Genomic DNA, 17,574 nt, shown 5'->3' with positions numbered 1-17,574 from the left:
AGTCCATAGAGTCTAGGAAGAACTAGGTCTCAGAGGGATGGTGACATCATTTAGATGTGGCTTGTCCCCTGAGGAGTTTATGAGCTGGAAGTTTGGTTCCTATAGTGGAGGTGTGAGGTGTGGTAGGACCTTAAGAGGAAGACACTAGTGGGAAATTGATGTGTCATCGGAGATTAGGCCTCCAGCTGGAATTAGCCTACTTCCTCTGGGATCCCAACTTTGTACCATTGGCTCACTTTCTCTCGTTTCCCTCCACCAGGATGTCATCTGTCAAGAGAACCTCGCCAGAGCAGAGCTAATTCCAGTATCACAACCAGAAGCTTTTAATCTCCTCTGCTTAACCAAGTCAGCATCTCATTTACTTCCTTACAGTAACAGAAAATGGGCTCACTGAGCTAAGCCTATTCAAGGAGGCTGGCGTATAGATGCACCAGTCCACGTGCTGCCCTGACATAGACATAAGATCACTATATCCAAAGTCAGCTTCTTCCAGAACTCACAGAGAACCAGGGGCTCTGTCATTCATCCATATTTAGATTAGTTGATTAGTTGAAATCTTCTCTCATTTGGGGAGGGAGTTAGCAGATTTTCTATGATCTTTCTCTTCTTGCTACCAAAGATTGTAAGAAGGATGCAAGGGCTGCAGGAGCCCTGAGGAAAGCAGGACTTCATAGGCTGCCGTGCTTCTCCCCCATCTGCTTACTTAGAATCAATTCTTTCATTCCATAACACGGATTTGCCATCTTGCCACAGTCCCACCAGCATGGCCCGTTCATTTGTGACAACTGAATCCTAGGCTTTGGACTTTGTGGTCTTGGGTTAAGTGTATCTTAATTTTCTTTTGATGCTATGATAAAATCGCCTAACACAAGCTGCTTGAGAGAGAAAGCATTTGATTTTTGTTTTCTTAGGATTTTTGGCTCATAATTCCAGGTTACTGTCCATCTTTTCAGTGAAGTCAAGACAGCAGCAACATGAAGAAACTGGTCTGATCACACCCATAGTCAAGTGCAGAGAGGAATGAATTAATACATGTATGCTAGTATTCGGCTCATTTTCTCTGCTGTTATTCAACCCATGACCCCCTGGCCCAGGGAATGGAACCACCCACAGTGGGCCTGTCTTGCCACCTTAAATAACATAAAAAAGAGAATCCCCCACAAACATGCCCACAGGCCAGTCTAATCTAGACAATCCCTAACTAATACTCTCTTCCCAGATGAGTGTAAGTTCTATCAACTTGACAAAACTAGATGATGGGCTAAAATTCCTATTGGGTCAACAGAATCCATGTCTAAAAGCTCTTTCTTGCTGTATCTGGACAGACTGAATGAGCCTCTGTTCCACCTTCCTCTTCCCAGACCCCATGTGTACAAAAACCAAATTCCTGATAGCAAAGGTCTATGACCTCATATTCACAAATGTTTTTCTCTTCCTGACTGTCATGGATTGCATGTGCTGTGTTCAGCACAGATCCAGTGCTTCAACACTTTGTTCCCACACAGCAGATGACGCTGTTTGGAAGGCTGTGAAAACACTTGGCCCTTCAGCCTTATCCACCTATGCTGTTGCAAAACAAAGTTACCATGTACGGAGTTCGTGTCTACTAACCACACAATTAAGTTACCCTCCTGTTCAAAAAATAATATAATTCTATGTTGGAAGTAAGTGATGAGCCACATTCTAGCTATCTTTGGCAGCACATGGCCATATGCAGCCTATGAGCCACGAATGGACACTCCTGTGAAGTTACTCCTCACTGCAGAACGTGGGTCACTAAGGTGAGGTTGAAGGTTTTATAGCCCAGTGTCACTTCCTGTCAACTCTCTGCTTCCTGATCATGAATGAAATATGGTGGGCTTCTTCACACACCCCTCACAGAACCTTCCCTGTCAAGATGGACTATAGGCCATCTTAAACTTGAAGCTGATATGAGCTCCTCCTCCCCTAAATTGTCTTCTTGTCAGGTACATTGCTAACACACCTGCTTGCTCCCTTCCTCTGTTTCATCCACCTGACTCTGGGTATGAGGATAGCCTAACTCCCTCTACTGAAAACGCCGTGCTCCCTTTTGACTAATACCTAAAGATGAGCATATCTGCCCCAGCTCTGTGTTTTAAATCTCCCACTTATCATCAAGAGGCATCTACATGTCATCTCATCCAAGACATATTTCTCACTCCCAAACCAGCACTGCATCCATAATTCCAGTTGTTAGTGTCACACTGTGACCCATTTATCTCCTCCCCTCCCTTCTCCTCCCCTCTCCTCCCCTCCCTTCTCCTCCCATCTCCTTCCCTCCCCTCCCCCTCCTTTGTCTCCTCCTATCTCCTCCCCTCTCTTTCCTCCTCCTCTGTCAATTCTGCTCTCCCTCCCCCTATTGCTCCTCCCTCCCTCTCATCTTTCCCTCTCACTATCTCTTCTTCTCTTCTCTCTCCTCCACTGTTTCATCCTTCAGATCCCCAAAACTGTGAGTCTGACACTACAGCTCTAACTGACTACAAGTCTTTCTCCCTAGTGTCTATATCTCATACACAGTATCTGCCTAATAAGTGCAATCACAGAATATTCTAGAGAGGAGGTACACCCCAATCAGAGAGCTGACAAGGAATCTGGATCAATTGAGGAGAGGATATTGAAGAGAGAGCTAGCTGGACAGTGCATTTGGTTAATTTAGGATTAGCGTGCAGAGGCTGGAGGTAAGAGTGAGAGGAGCCTGGAACGGGTGATCGAAAGGTCACAGGGCATACCTGTGAAACATGAGGGTTTCAGAATGCCATGCAAAGGTGCTTAGCTTATTCTTCTTTCTGATAGATCCTGCCCCAGCTCAGCAACTGTGGAAGAGTTCAAGTGTAGCCCAGAGCCCTGAATCCCTCAGATTGCCAGTCCTGAATAGCTAGGAAGCCTGAAAATCCAGCACTGACCTCCTTCTTGATAAATGCTTAGACACTCACTGTCTTCAGGCACAGTTTTGGGTCTGGGAGAGTGCTGGAGCTGAGGGGAGCTGGTCCAGGGCAGGAGTGAGGTTGAGTCATGTCCAACCCTGGAAATCTTATCTAAAGAGCAGCAGGACTGTAACCACTCCATCCCCTGCCCCAGGTCTGCATGTCCTGCACACCCCCACCTTTGCCCACACCAGAGGAGGTCACATAGTGGCAGCCCTCTCCTTACAAAGTAATATCTAGCAAGGACCTAGAATTCTTCCTTATGCAAATGAGGCTTCCCCAGCACCCTGGTCCCAACCAATGGTGTAACCCACCTCAATAGCTCCCAACAGTTTAAAGAGTCTTTGTTCCCCCTGCCCCCAATTAAATGAGTTTTCTTACTGAACCCTGTCTCCCAAGAATCTGTTCCCCTCACCCTCACTGCTGCCTGAGATATTGTCATCCTGGCCTGTCCTTCCTGCCTGCCTCTCCCTCTCAGTCAGGAACCTGATTACAGACAGGGTGGAAATGACATAGTTGACATCAGAAATCACTGAGTCTCCTAGCCATAGTCTAGAAGGTGTCACACATCCAGTTAGTACCCTAGAGGATGTCGCAGGACCCAGACTTGGGAGTAAGGAACTTGCAAGCCCTATGACTCTCCCTCTGCGGGCACGCTGCGTACCAGGACTCCAGTGAGTCTTTTGAGTAAGTTTGGCTAGGTCCAAGCTCAGAGCCTGGCCTTCTGCCTGTGGGGGCTCACTTCTTCCCACAGTGGAATACCCATGTGCCATCTGGATCCCTATTGAGACTACAAAGATGTGCCCTGTAATCATAGACTCTCCACTCCTGCCCTTTCCCTCACTGCATGAATGGCCTTTAAAAGACCTAGGTATGGACCTGCTAATCCCACTGAGCTCTGACCTAGTGGATTCTGATGCATTGCCCTGGCTGGTAGCAACCTTCCCCTCTTCTCTTGCCATCTTTTACTCCAGTCACATGCTGACTGATATTTGACTGAACTGCATTACCTTCCAATGAACATTTGCAGGATTATCTACGCCATGACCTCGCTCCCAAAAGCCAACTACGAGAGGTGAAACACATACCTAGCGTGTACATGAAAGGACAGAGGGCTCAAGCCTCCTAGATTCCCTCTCCACTGCTTTTCTCAATGGGAACTGCTATCACTTTGTAGGTGAAGCCCTGAGGCCTGAAATACCTCCATCTGTTTCCTTAGATCATGATAACGACTATCAGAACAAGTGCCATTTCAGGCTGTCTTCTGAAGCCCATGGTTCACTGAGGATGGTGCTACGTTCACTGTGTGGAGGGGAACGTGGTGTCTCAGAAAAGACATAGGTGGATAGCCACAGAAGTGTTTGGTTTGCTAGGTGCAGTTTGCTCTTATTCTACTGTTACTGTTAGTCAAATGTGAACCGCTTTACACGGGTAAATTTATCTCCTGTGGCCAGAGACCTTACCCCTCCCTATTACCTGTCTTTATTAATGCATGCCCATGATCCCTGGTCCCAAGAAATTGAGTCTACAATTTTTGTGCCCTAGACACAAAAAATAATCTGAATAGCTGAACTTGAGGTGGAAAAAAAAACAAAAAACAAAAACAAACAAACACCAGAAAATGGCAAAGTCAGACTGTAGAAGGAACTAGAAAAAAAAAATGATCTGCCATTTTGGCCACATGAATCCCAGCTGACTACAATGTCTGCCCCATCATGTCAGGCCCATTGCGCCCTTCAACCTATCTATCTCCATATAAAATTGTGTCCATTTGCTCTGCTTAATAGATCACCCCAAGAGGCCTCCTGGGTTCTGAGTAAAGCCTGAAATTTTCACTGGAGAATTATGAATCAGTGGGAAAAGCAGAAGACGCAGAATAGCCACTGCAATACAGTGTAGCAAAGACAGATTTTTACCAAGTTTCTGTGGGAGAAAATAGCTCTTTTCAATCACCCACCCTCACCTAATGCTACCCATAGCTATTAGCACTGTCAATATTTTAGTTATTTGAAACCCATATGATTAGTTCAAGTGTTTGAAATACATGGGCAAATTCCAGAAAATGACACCCTTTTCCATACTTAGGCACAAACGAGTTCACAGATACATACAGCTTATGTCTCTCCTGCCTGTCCCAGTGAGCTGCGCAGGAAGTCTCCACAGCTACCACCCTGCCCAGAGCTTTCAGGTCTCTGTGGTATACTTGACACATCTCAGACTGTGGAGTGGAGACAGGCAACAGTCTCCCAGATGCCTGGATCTGGCTGGGTAACTGTTTTCAATGCTCTCTCCTGACCATGCCACTTGAAAAAAGGGAAACCTGGCCAACAGCAAGTGCCCCGGGCCCCACTCTGAGAATGTGCATCCAGCGCTCAGCAACAATGTTAACTTTGCCCACTGTTGTCTGAAGCCTGGGGTGGGGGCCGTATCTATATTGAACATTGTACAACGCTCATTGACTGATTAAAATATTCATGATTATGGAGTTGGAATGTTACAGATCCCAAGCCAAAAATTGTTTGGGCTACTTTGAATCCCCTTGAAAGTCAACTTGCTACCCTTCTTTGTGTCTGACTTAACTCCTTTCATCTATCAGTTAGAGCCTTTGAAACGCATCAAGTCAGCAGATCACTAGCTTGCACCAACTCCTAAGCTAAGCATGTCATCAAATAACATCTAGAACTCACAGCAGGCTTCCGCCTCCTTTGCGGTAACCCACCTACCTGCCATCCTCACCCAAGTAACTGGGAGACACAGTGCTTAGAATGGCTTTTGTGCTATATCTGTAACAGTCATGTGACTATGCTCATTCAAGGAACACTGAATCTGTGTCCCTAGGCCAGAGCCACTCACGTTTAATTCAGAATAAACTATTTTTTATTTCTCGAGGGGACCTTTGGGTGGGGGCCCAAGGACAAACCATTTTGATAAAAGGAGCCATCTGGATCAGGGTCAGGTACCAGCACAGACTCCTGTTCAATCATCCATGTTGCCTGAATGGGTGGATGTCATTGAGCCCTTCCTGGGACCTAAGCTTCTCTCTCAGTTTAACTGGCGGCCCAGTGGGTTACTCTGGGGCAGTTGCTGAACATTCTTTTACTTGCAAAAGCATTTCTCAGAACCGCTGTTAGCCGGTAGTCTTCCCTTTTCTCCTCTGCTCCTCCAGTATCTATCCACTCTCCTGCCTAAGGGAACCTTGCCTCTTTTGGTTTAGAAATATGGAGTGCAGGGAGGGGTGAGGGGGCTTGAGAGATAGACAGAGAGTAGGTGCACGGGCTACTCTTCCAGAGGACTCAAGTTCCGTTCCCAGCACCCATATGGTGGCTAACAACTGTAATTTTAGTTTAGCGAGCTCCTACAGTTTCTGTGGGCACCAGGTACACAAGTAAAATTCCTATACACATAAAGGCAAAAGAAAGAAAGAGAGAAAGAGAGAGAAAGAGACAGAGAGAGAGAGAGAGAGAGAGAGAGAGAGAGAGAATGAAAAAAAAGAAAAGGAGAGAATAAATAAATGCCGAGCCCCTGATTATAAAGATGCTGAAGGTAAGAGGACCTTGCTCCATCCTGCCCGGTGGGACGAAGGTGTCAGGAGACTCCTCAGGACATGCAGCAGCCTCAGCAAGTCAGCAGATCCTACCCCACTGCCTTGAGCCCCGTCATGTCCACATAAATGCTTTAAATAAATCCAGAGAGTGGGAGGGACCGACCTTGAGGAAAGCCTAAATCTCCCCCTCTCTATACATCCTACCAGCCAGCAAAGAGGCCATAGTTTGGAAAGACATTAAAATGGGAAACAGGATCTCAAGGAAGGAGGAACTGTTCTGAGAAAGACCTCTGTGACACAAGTAGGTGCCATGTTTGGTGAATGTGGCAGATCAACTTTCAAGTGTTTGAGACATCTGACATCTTAACTCGTTTTTGCTTTGTTTTGTCCGCACTGAACTAAATAAAGATGATAAATGGTCAATTTATTTGTACTAGCCAGACTTAATTGTAATTTTAAAATGACTGGAAGCAAAACTGTGAGATTCGCTAATTCTCAAGAAATTAGAAAATATCTTTTAAAGGCACATGTTTTAACAATAGATATGTATGTATAACCATTAAGAAAATTTTAGAGGCTTTGTCAAGACTGATGATAAATTAATTTGGAGGAACTCAATTTTCTCAACCCTTCCTTCCTCTCTCCTCTCTGACCTATTCTTTCCTCCATCTTTATCACCTTCCTTGAACATATTTCTTTAAAAATACCTGAGTGGAACAAAATTCAGTATGGAAGGAAAAGATTGTTATGTCCCCTAAGATAGAGCAGGAAGCAGAGGAGAACCTGAGACAGTTCAGTCTCTGGGCAGAAGCTGATTGTGGTGTGCCTGAGCCAAGTTAGCCTGTTGTAAAGCTTTCATTAAGACTACTCTGTGGACCTGACACCAGGATTTCTGAGTCTTAGTACTGAGCTAGAAGTTTTCCTTTGTATGGGTGCCTCCCCCTGCAGACTAGCTACTGAACAGGGGTCACTAACCTGGGTCTCCATGGGACGCCTTCTCCTCAGACCTCTCTGCCTTCATTTAAGAGATACTGATTTCTTTCCTTGGTTCTTGTAAGAGTCATATCTTTGGAAGTGAAGGTTCAAAATTAAGGGTTGCTTAATGCTATGGCTAAAATAATCAGATCAGTGGTCTATTAAAAATGGCAGGTAGTGCATCCAAATTCAAGCTACAATGTCTTCAGGGACAGTGGCCTGTGTTTTGTGTATGCATGGCTGTATATATAACCCTGTCCTCAGGTCTGTTATATCTGTCCGTACCTTGTTTACACAAAAACAAAAACTTATGAGTGTTCCCATAAACTGAAGTTGTTAAGTTAGCCCCAGTTCCTTGTAGCTCACGGTATAACCGGAAGTTTAGGGCAAGGGTGTTAACTTGGATGACAGGTGAAGCTTGGTCTTTGGTCACAATGAGGTGGGACATAGAGGAGATTTGGTCCTTGTAACACTTTGAGAAAAACAGACAGAAGGCTCCAATGTTAAGGTAGCCATCTCCAGGTACTGACCCGGCTTTTTATATTTAGATGGAAAGTGAATTAGGCAAAGAAGAAAGAGATACTTGTAATTATGCAGTCTTGGTAAAGATGACGTCTACTTGATAAGCCTCGTTTATGGTGCTACAGAGTGGTCCAAAGGAGTACTCATTGTTGGATAGAGAAGCTGGTTCTGCTCTAGGGTACAGTCTCATCCTTAACAAGAACTGCCTCACACGGAAGATGGCCTGTCCTGGGAGCTTTGGAGTTTCTGGAATCCAGGTGACTGCAGCTTTGGAACCATCATTTATTTCTGTGTCTTTGGCTTTGACTGAGTCTGAAATAACCTCATGCAGTCACACCTTACGTGGCTGGAATGTCTGTGCAGAGTTGTGCATGTGTCTGCCTTAAAGTAAAAGAGACAGACAAAAATAAAGACAGAGATGTCAAACTTTATTCTGTTGGAAGTTCCCTTGTGGGCCCAAGCAAAGCATCAACATTTCTTAGCAAAAGCAATAGCTGAGCACTTGTTATGTTCTGAGTCTTTTAAATATTTAACCAATTACTTAATTCTATTATTTTTGGTAGGAAAAAAGAACAAATGTCTCCAAGATCATTAATATCCCTTACCTGTGTATATGCAACAACTTTCTAGGTTTTCATTAGAATATATTATTTTATTTAAAAGAAAGTTTTCTAAATTTTTAAGGAAAACTAAGACACAAAAGAGCCATCAAGTAACCATAATAGCAATGGTTAAAGTGTCAGTTGAAGGGGTTGAAAACTTTTAAGAAAAAAAAAATGTTTTTGCGCAAGGAAGGACCTTGTATTTTGAAATCAAATTTTATCCTCATGTAAATAACTTTCCAAAAAAAAAAAAAGGAAAGGTAAGGGAGAACAAAACTGATGTTGTATGAAGGTTTGTGGAAGATGAGGCAAAGCTCATTACAGTAGAGTTATTAAAAATTCCATAGGTCAGTATGAAATTCATAACATGAAAACAAAGCTTATTTTCTATGCCTAATAAGGGTTCACAGTTAGTAACACTAACTTAGAAAGCAAGGACTTCATGTTTTATCCCTTCCTTGAATGAAGCGTTTAAAATCTGATGACTATATTTCATTTAAATGCTTTCAGCACAAAAACATAAATATGTCTTAAGGCTAAGTCGGTGTGGTTCCCCTATTGAATTAAAGTCAGGTGGCCACAGCCTCAGCATTCATTCATCTTCATAACTGTCATAAGAACAATGATATTGTTGAATGAGAGGTAAAGACATTCCCTAACTTCCCCCATGGTTCTCTGATTATTGGATGGCACTCAAGAAGCCTGACTGTGGTCTACTGTCTTCATAGGCCTTTAGAGTATGTGGTCATTAAATCTAGAAGTGTCTGTGGTCACGACATCAGATAACCCAAGGCAGTTCAAATCTCTCAGCTTGGCATTCAGACTCTTGACATTATGGCTGACCTTTCGAGACTAACTCACATGATTTAACACAGCTGAACAAAACCAAATATGTCCCTTCCTTAGTACCTCTCAGTGTCTGAGCCTCTCCTCCCTCCCTTCTCTTCTGAGGGGGTGGGCATGCCTCTTTAAGTCTTCACACCAGCGTCAGTATGTCTCACTATGCCTGTAGACAAACCTCTCTCAGCCAGCTCAGTGCTGCCTTGCTATCTTCTATGACTTCTGCCTTTCAATCCCCAAAGCCAGAGCATGAGTTCTGGCACCATTCATCTCTGAAGAGCAAACCCACCCCATTGGTTGCCCCCACACAGGCTAAGTACAGTCAACTCTGTTCCGTTGGATCTGACTTCCCACCCCCAGAACTATAGCTGTCCCATGCATAAGCAAATATCCTTCAGCCAACAACTGACTGAACAGGACTCCAGCCCACAACAGTGTTCCTGCAGTATCAGACACTTGCAGCTGCTGAGGATGCTGGGAATGGAAAGCATCTTCCAGTGGGTTGGGTATTTCCAAGATCAAGAAGCTGAGTTGAATCTCACTTTTTCCCTTTGCACAACCAAATTCCTACCTCCTGGTTTTTAACATGAGTAAAAATGCTAGAGGTGGAGAAAGAGCCAGGCTATCCATTTCCAAGAGCAGCCTGCAGTATTAGCATTTTTGAGGGCTGCACATAGAACAAATTGAATCTGGCTATGACTGGAAATAGACCAGAATGGGACACCCATCAGGTCAGTAAACCCTCTGATACCATCTGTTTCTCAGCAGAAGGGAGGGAGGCCCAGAGTAAGATGAGGAGTGGAGACAGCTTTAGGATGGGCCTACAGACCCTCAGAGGCTGAGCAGGAGCGGCTCTCCATCCCTTCCTAACACTGCCATCTACTGAGAAGCCCCATTCCTCTCTCCCTGCAGCAAGGTCTGCAGGAGCTTTGAATCAGATTGCTTTCGGCGATTTCTTGTGTGGTTTCATTTCTCCTTTGATTTGCTATTCTATCTGTTAGTATGAGGTTTCCTCCACCCACCCCCTTTCAGAAATTAATTACTGTAATTATCCATCTTTTAATAGCTGCTGATTTGGCATCTGCAGAAAATATCTGAGAAAATGCATCTCTATGTTCATTTACGTATTTGAGAAACTGTGAAGATGAATCAGACTTTTCCTCAATTACTTATTGACCTGAATAGAAGAAAAGGGTTGTGCCAAATGGATTTCTTATTTGCATTCTTAATTTGTGGGGTTGATATCACAGAGTGAGCAAAACATCTGAATGCTGGGTTTAGCCACTTCTGCAGGGTTGCGCAGCAGCAGGCCAGCCGTCAGCCCATCTCTGTCTCTTCACTGCCTATCACTGGGGTGGGTTTCTGCAGAACATGGACATCACATTGACTGCCAAGACACTCAGATCACTGGCATGGCCAGTCTCATAGTACTGTATTAAACAGCTGAAGAAGCCAGCCTCAAGATAAGGTGAATGTCCCAGACAAAATGCACCATGCCAGTGCACGTCCCTGCATTCCATAGGAGCTACAAAGATCAGGAACCCACTCATTGAGCATGTGGTCAGGTTGGGTCTGGGTGAGTTTCAGATCTTCATTCTCACCAATTAGACGACCTTCGGATACCACATAACTCTCCTGATCCTCGAGCACTTGCAGAATGGGGCAGGGGACAGCTGCTCATGGACTTTTAAGAACTTCTGGGAAGATGGCTGCTATTGGAATCTTGGCATAGAGGGGCTATCCAATGTGTGTTGAGTCTCCAGTATGCTTAAGAGAGGTATATGCTAGGCATTAAAGGACAGAAGCAAAGATCTCAGGCTTCAGGTAACTCATGGGCTACAAGGCACATGGTATAAGGGTAGAGTGCTTTAATCTACCAATTAGATGCTGAAGGAAGCTGGTCTTTAAAGCTGAGGCCCAGCGAGTGTCCCTTTCCTGTGCATACAGGACATCACTCACATTGATAAAGGGGTGTCTATCTCCCTCTATACTGAGCCTAAACTGAACCTGTGACTGACTCATTTGGAATGATGAAATGCTATAGAGACAATGTTGACTTGTTCCAGACCTGAGTTATCAGAAGAATTTCTAGAAGCTTCTGCTTTTGTGCCTTGGAGAGCCCTGGTCTGCTGTGTTCCCTCCCAAGAACCCACATAGAGACACAGATAGAGGCCAGATGCAGATGGCCATGAGGCAGAGACCCAGGGCACACTGAGAGCTTGAGACAAGAACACAGGTAGACAACCAATCTGAGTTAGCTCTTCAGTGACCCCTTGTCTCATATGTTGGCCCCCTGATGTGCTGAATCCATTAATGGAAGTGTCTCTGTGGGGTTCTATCTCAGCCAGTATCATAAAGAGCATATCCAAACCCTGCTGACACACAGTCAGCACAGTCAAGAGAAATACTGTCATGCACTGCTTTAAAAAGTAGACTCACATTGTCAGGCAAACCCACTGTATGAACATCATAAAGTGTGCCTACAACCCATGATGACTACCCATCATTGGGCTGCAGAAGCTTAGGGGGTCCCTGATACACAAAGTCTGTATCATCCCATGACCCGGGACTGTGATGGTGTCGTTATTACTAACATCGTAGCGCGTTTATCCAACATGTTCTGAGCCACTATTCTGCATCTCTCCATTCACTAGCTTCATGCTCACTTGGTCATTGCTCTCCAGGGAAACAGAAAGCACAGTAGGTGATGTCACCAGGGAACATGAACATGGACCATATTTGGCTATTTTTACTCCCACACCAGACACCACTGTTTCTTAGTATGACCAGTATCATCCCTACCAGTAAGTCCCCTCCACACTCCCTTTTCTCAAGTCTGAGAGAACCTGCAGAATTTGTACCAGGTCACAATTATGTTGAGATGGCATGAGCACCAATTAGCTATCATTTCTTCCTAAAACAGATGCCTTCCATAGATGAAGCAAAGATGAACCAAATCCTTCAACTATGTTTTTTTCTTCTATTGCTTTTAGAAGGTTGCCTAATGCACAGGAATGAGAGCTTCCAATGCCCTTTGACAAGTGATCACAGATCTATCAAGGGTCCAAGACACACTGACACAACCCTTCCAGAGGTTCTGCCCAGGGATGGCTCTGATAATCATGGTACACTAGAATGAAGAAAGTCTCACAGTGGAAGGCATGCCACAGATCAGGCAGGTAACAGAGACAAGGTACACATGTTCATCAGAAGATACCTGTGGGTGATCATCCAGGTATAGGCGAGGCAGCAGTCTCACCATGATGCATATGATCCCAGGATGCATGATCATGACATCACCTTCATCCATCCTACAAAGAGAGGGGAAACAGGACATGTGACATAACCTGTGCCGTTTTCTTGATCTTTCTAAAACAGAGCATGATCCACATTATCAGTGGACCACCTAATAAGTGAATGATCTTGAGCTGATACATCTGAACCTAATGTAGCCCAGCTGTAAAATGGAGTTAAGAGCATCACATTTTCCCTCCAGGGACATAGGCATATCTCTGTCTCAACTCGTTGGTGCTGGGATTATGTACATGCACCACTACTCTGGTTTATTTTTCTTCACATGAGATCCAGGGACTGAACTCAGGTCTCCAAGCTTGCCAAGTAAGAACTTTAGCAGCTGAGCTGTCTTCCCAGTCCTTCAAGGGGAAAAAAAGTGTTTCAAGAAGAAGTCGTAAAGAGCATAAATGGGAACATTTGGGGGACACTTGATAACGCATTGCTTTGAGAAGATTATGGGGTGAAAAATGCTTACATCACACAAGATATCAGGTCTCAGATCAAACAGCCTACGTGCCCACCTTCACATGCTATATTTAAAAATAAAACATGTAAACTCAAAGCAAGTGAAAGAAATATAAGAATAAAAATAAGAAAGCTCACTCAGAAGGTGGAGGTGGAGGATGAGGAGCGAGCAGTATGTTCCAGCTTCTGAGACCTACACAGAACGGCACTGGGCAGCCATCTTTAATAAGCACTTCCCACTCTTGCTACTTGGCAAACACAAGTCTGTACATTTGTCTTTCCCATGGAGCTCACCACTTATATCACCATGCTTCCCTGTCAGCATTTGCCCAGTCATCCAGTGTGTCCCCAAAGAAATGCCACTGAAGCAAGCCCATTGAAGATGTGTGCAGGAGGGGGAACAGATGTATTTCACAAGAAGAATAGATGTGCAAGGTAAACAGGGAAGGGACTTGTCATGGCCAACACAGTCACCCAGCAAACTCCTAATGGTCAGTGAGGAAGGAGGAACCAAATCACCAAACAATCAGAACAACCAGACATCCCCAAAAGCTGGAAATGCTGAAGAAATGGACACATTGCTAAGTGAGTGTGAGCCATCAAATTAAGACAAGAATGTACTGATAATTTAAACAGATCCATGAAGTTGAAGAAATAGCAAAATACTTCCCCACAAGTAAAAGTCCTGGGCCAGTGAAGTGGTTCCATTTGTGAATTTGCTGCCACCAAGCATCAAGGTCTGAGGTTCATCCCTAGAATCTACATGGCAGAGAAGAGAACCAACTCCCACAAGTTGTCCTCTGACTCCATATCAATGCGTGTTCACATGCATGAGCACACACTCACACCAAATGAGTTAGTCAGTAGAGAGATAGATGTAATTTTAAAAATATTTTAAAATAAATAAATAAAAAGAAAAGCTTATACTGACAGATTTGTGACTTAATTCTACCAAACTTTTAAGAAAGAGCTGACACTAATGTCTCTCAAGTTGCTCCACAGAACAACAGGGGTTGGAGGAACACTGACAAATTCATTCTTATGAAGTCAATGTAACCCTGATACCAAAACTGGATCAGCACACAACACCACCAACACAACTACAGACCAATTCCCAGATGCACACAGACACAAAGTGTTCCATGGTGCTGTACACCAAATTCCAGAGCACATTAAGAAGATCATTCAATTCAGTGACCAAACTGGTCGTCCATCTGCACAGTGAGGCAGTTGCCTCCCAATGACAGAGGTGAATACAAACTGGTGGGTTTTTCAGCTGCCCTCAAAGCCTCAATCCCAATGAAAGGAAAGAAAGAGAGGGGAAGGAAGGTAAGAAATGAGAAAACAGGGAGGAGGGAAAGAGGAAGAGAGAGAAGGAGGGAGGACTTCAAAGAACCAGAAATCAGAAACCAAACTTGTCACTTGAAGGTAGGGAGATCATAGATGGAATCCAGCCAAAGGTTAGCCCACATGGTCTATCTGAGATAGACCAGTAATCTCCTCTTCCCACAGCAGAAATTGACAGTGAGGAGGCTCATGGGGAGGAGTGAGTGCTCACAGCAAGCAGCCTCAGAGGAAATATGACTGATGTCATCTTAGCTCCACTGTGTTTCCTTTTCTGTAAATTTTTACTTCTTAGATTACTATGACTGACGTGAAATCCTTGAGTCTGCCCCATTAGGCTTTCCCTCACACTTACATAGTCATGAGGAACATAAACCCAGATGACAATCATTCACCAGGACGATTCTGGTAAAATAAAACAGGCAGAGAAACAGTGTGGGGAAAGAAAGTGGGTACTCTCATCCTGTCAGACACATAAAACTTAACAAAGAGACAAACAAAAGGCTGAGAAGACAAGCCACTATGCACCCACAGCTTCACAGCTTCTCAATAGCAGGAACAAAAAATAATGAGTGAGCCGAAGAGCCAGAGAAAGACTGCAGAGTCCTGCTTTTAAAAGTCTCAGTGGCCACACAGGAGACTAGATTAACAGATGACTAAGGTAAAGAAATCAACTTAAGACCCAGACAAGAAATTAGTAAGATATAATAATGACCAGCTAACTTTTATTATATGAAGAAAATGGCAATTGATACTGAGAAAAATGTAAAAAACATAAAAGAACAAAAAGTGATTTTTGGAGATGAGTTGAAAGCAGGGTACAGGTACCCAAGGATAACTCATTTCAAGCAAAGGGTGCTACCATTGCAAAGACCCACAACAAAAGCATGCCTGGCATATTCAAGAATCAGTGGAAAAAGAAAAAAGAAAAAGAAAAAAAGCCTGGTTATCACCTGACACCAAGGCCACATAAAAACCACACAGCAAACAACCTATAGAACAATATCCTACACAAACCCACATGTAGCCCCCCCCCATCCATGGTGTTTGCATTGTGGCATATCCTACAGCATACACTAAGAACTATACACTGGGACAGACAGGACTAAAGCCAGAAATGCAAGAGTGCTCAGCATAGAAAAGTCATTAATAAAACACCCCACTTGGGAGAAGCAACGTGATCATCTCAACTGTTGCACATAAAGCATTTGACAAATAGTAGCCAGCTCCATTTCATGCTGGAAACCAGAGAAACAGTAGAACACATCTTCAGTATGACAGATGTCTCTTATGAACAGCCTATTGTACCAAAGGGTAAGGGCCAATTGGAAAACTGAAAGAAACCCTAAGCACCAAAGTCATTGTCCACAAGAGAAGAACCAAGGTGTGTAGCTCACACATGCTCACTTTAGAACTTACAACAAAGCTCCAGTAATCAAAACAATGTGATGTTAGCATTAGGGCAGACACAGAAAACATTGGAATCAATTTAAGAATCCAGAAACAAACTTAAATATCTACTGCCATTTGACTTTCAACAAGGCTACCATGTACCCCACCATGGACTCGTCAACAAATTATGCTGGGACACCTGGATGGCCATATGTGAAAGATAGGACCAATACTCTGCTTCACACCATATGCAGAAGGCAATTTAAATGAGTCAACAACACATCATGAGAATTGAAATCATAAAGTTTGCAGAAAAACCATCAAAGTAAATCTCCATGATCTTTGATTTGACCATGGACCCAGATACAATGGCAAAATCACAAGCAAAGAGAAATGAAAAAGAACATAAGACTTGACACAAATTAAAACTTTTAGTGCACCTGAAGACATTGCTAAAACATGGAAGAACAAGTTATAGAATAGGAGAAAATATATGTGATAATGTAAATATATGATATGTGTAAGTATATGTGACAATGATATAATATCTGCAATAAATAAATAGCTCACACAACAAAATGTCTGTAGTTTTTACCCAATTTAAAACAGCCCATGTTCTTAAATGGACATTTTCCAAGGAATACACAGATAGCTAATAAATTACTCACCATCATTAGCCATTGGGGGGAAATCAAAATTTCCCCCACTGTGCACACACAAAAATACTCTTTTAAAGGAACACGAATGTTTGCAATCATCCAGAGAACTAGAGCCCTCATAGGCCACTGACAGAGATGTGGGGCTGCCTCAGCTGCAGTGGGAAAAGACAGTTGGCAGTTCCTCAGAGAGTTAAGCACAGGATCTCCATCTAACCTAGCATTTCATTCTAAGTATATTGCCAAAATATTAGAAATAAGAACTCAAACATAAATAGTCACAGAAACACTGCTTATAGTGGCTTTTGGCTTTTTGGGTGGGAGCAATCAAGGATTCCCTAACACTTACTAGGGTAGACAAACCTTGGTGTGTACACACGATGGAACAGTATTCATCCTCTAAGAATGAAAGAGGTATTTTATATCTCATTACACGAATGAACTTTAAAACACTAGCCCATATGAAAGAAGCCAGATCAAAAGAAAGGACCACCTACATTCTTCTGTTTCTGTGCCATACTCAGTATAGATGAAACCACAGAGCCAGAAAGCAGACTGTTGACTGCCTTGGGGTTAAGGGAAGGAATGGGGAAGGTATATGGGCATAACTTGAAGGTGGTGAAAATATCTGGGACCTCAATAAAGGAAGCCATGCCCTAACACTGAATGAACGAAATACCACTGCACTGTCCCCTGACAACTGTGAATTTCACCTTAGTAAAAATTAGCACATATGTAAGATGTTAGCAAAGGAGGAGACACTGAGAGCCTCAGGGCAGACGCTCTGAACTCCACTTCGGTTACCAGTCATAATAGGAACTCAAGCACGCTTGCTGTTCTTGCAGAGGACGAGAGTTTGGTTCCAGCGTGCATGTCTGGTAGTGTAACTGCCTATAATTCCAGTTCCAAGGGGATATATGCCTCTGGCCTCCATAGGAACCTGCACACACACACACACACACACAGAGAGAGAGAGAGAGAGAGAGAGAGAGAGA

The 17,574-nt window shown here is 43.7% G+C and overlaps 1 protein-coding gene across 2 annotated transcripts in view; it reads right to left on the bottom strand.

Moving 5' to 3' along the window:
* Positions 1-17,574, bottom strand: part of Wdfy4 (WDFY family member 4) — a 233,960-nt gene that overhangs the window by 160,083 nt on the left and 56,303 nt on the right. For both annotated transcript variants that reach the window (XM_028789147.1, XM_028789149.1), the window contains exon 13: positions 12,646-12,739. In XM_028789147.1, the coding sequence (XP_028644980.1) occupies positions 12,646-12,739 (94 nt within the window). The remainder of the gene's footprint in view (positions 1-12,645; positions 12,740-17,574) is intronic.

This window comes from Grammomys surdaster, unplaced genomic scaffold, assembly GCF_004785775.1.
Source record: "Grammomys surdaster isolate TR1022 unplaced genomic scaffold, NIH_TR_1.0 125789, whole genome shotgun sequence".
Taxonomy (NCBI): Eukaryota; Metazoa; Chordata; class Mammalia; order Rodentia; family Muridae; genus Grammomys; species Grammomys surdaster.
This window is presented reverse-complemented; position numbering and strand designations above follow the sequence as displayed.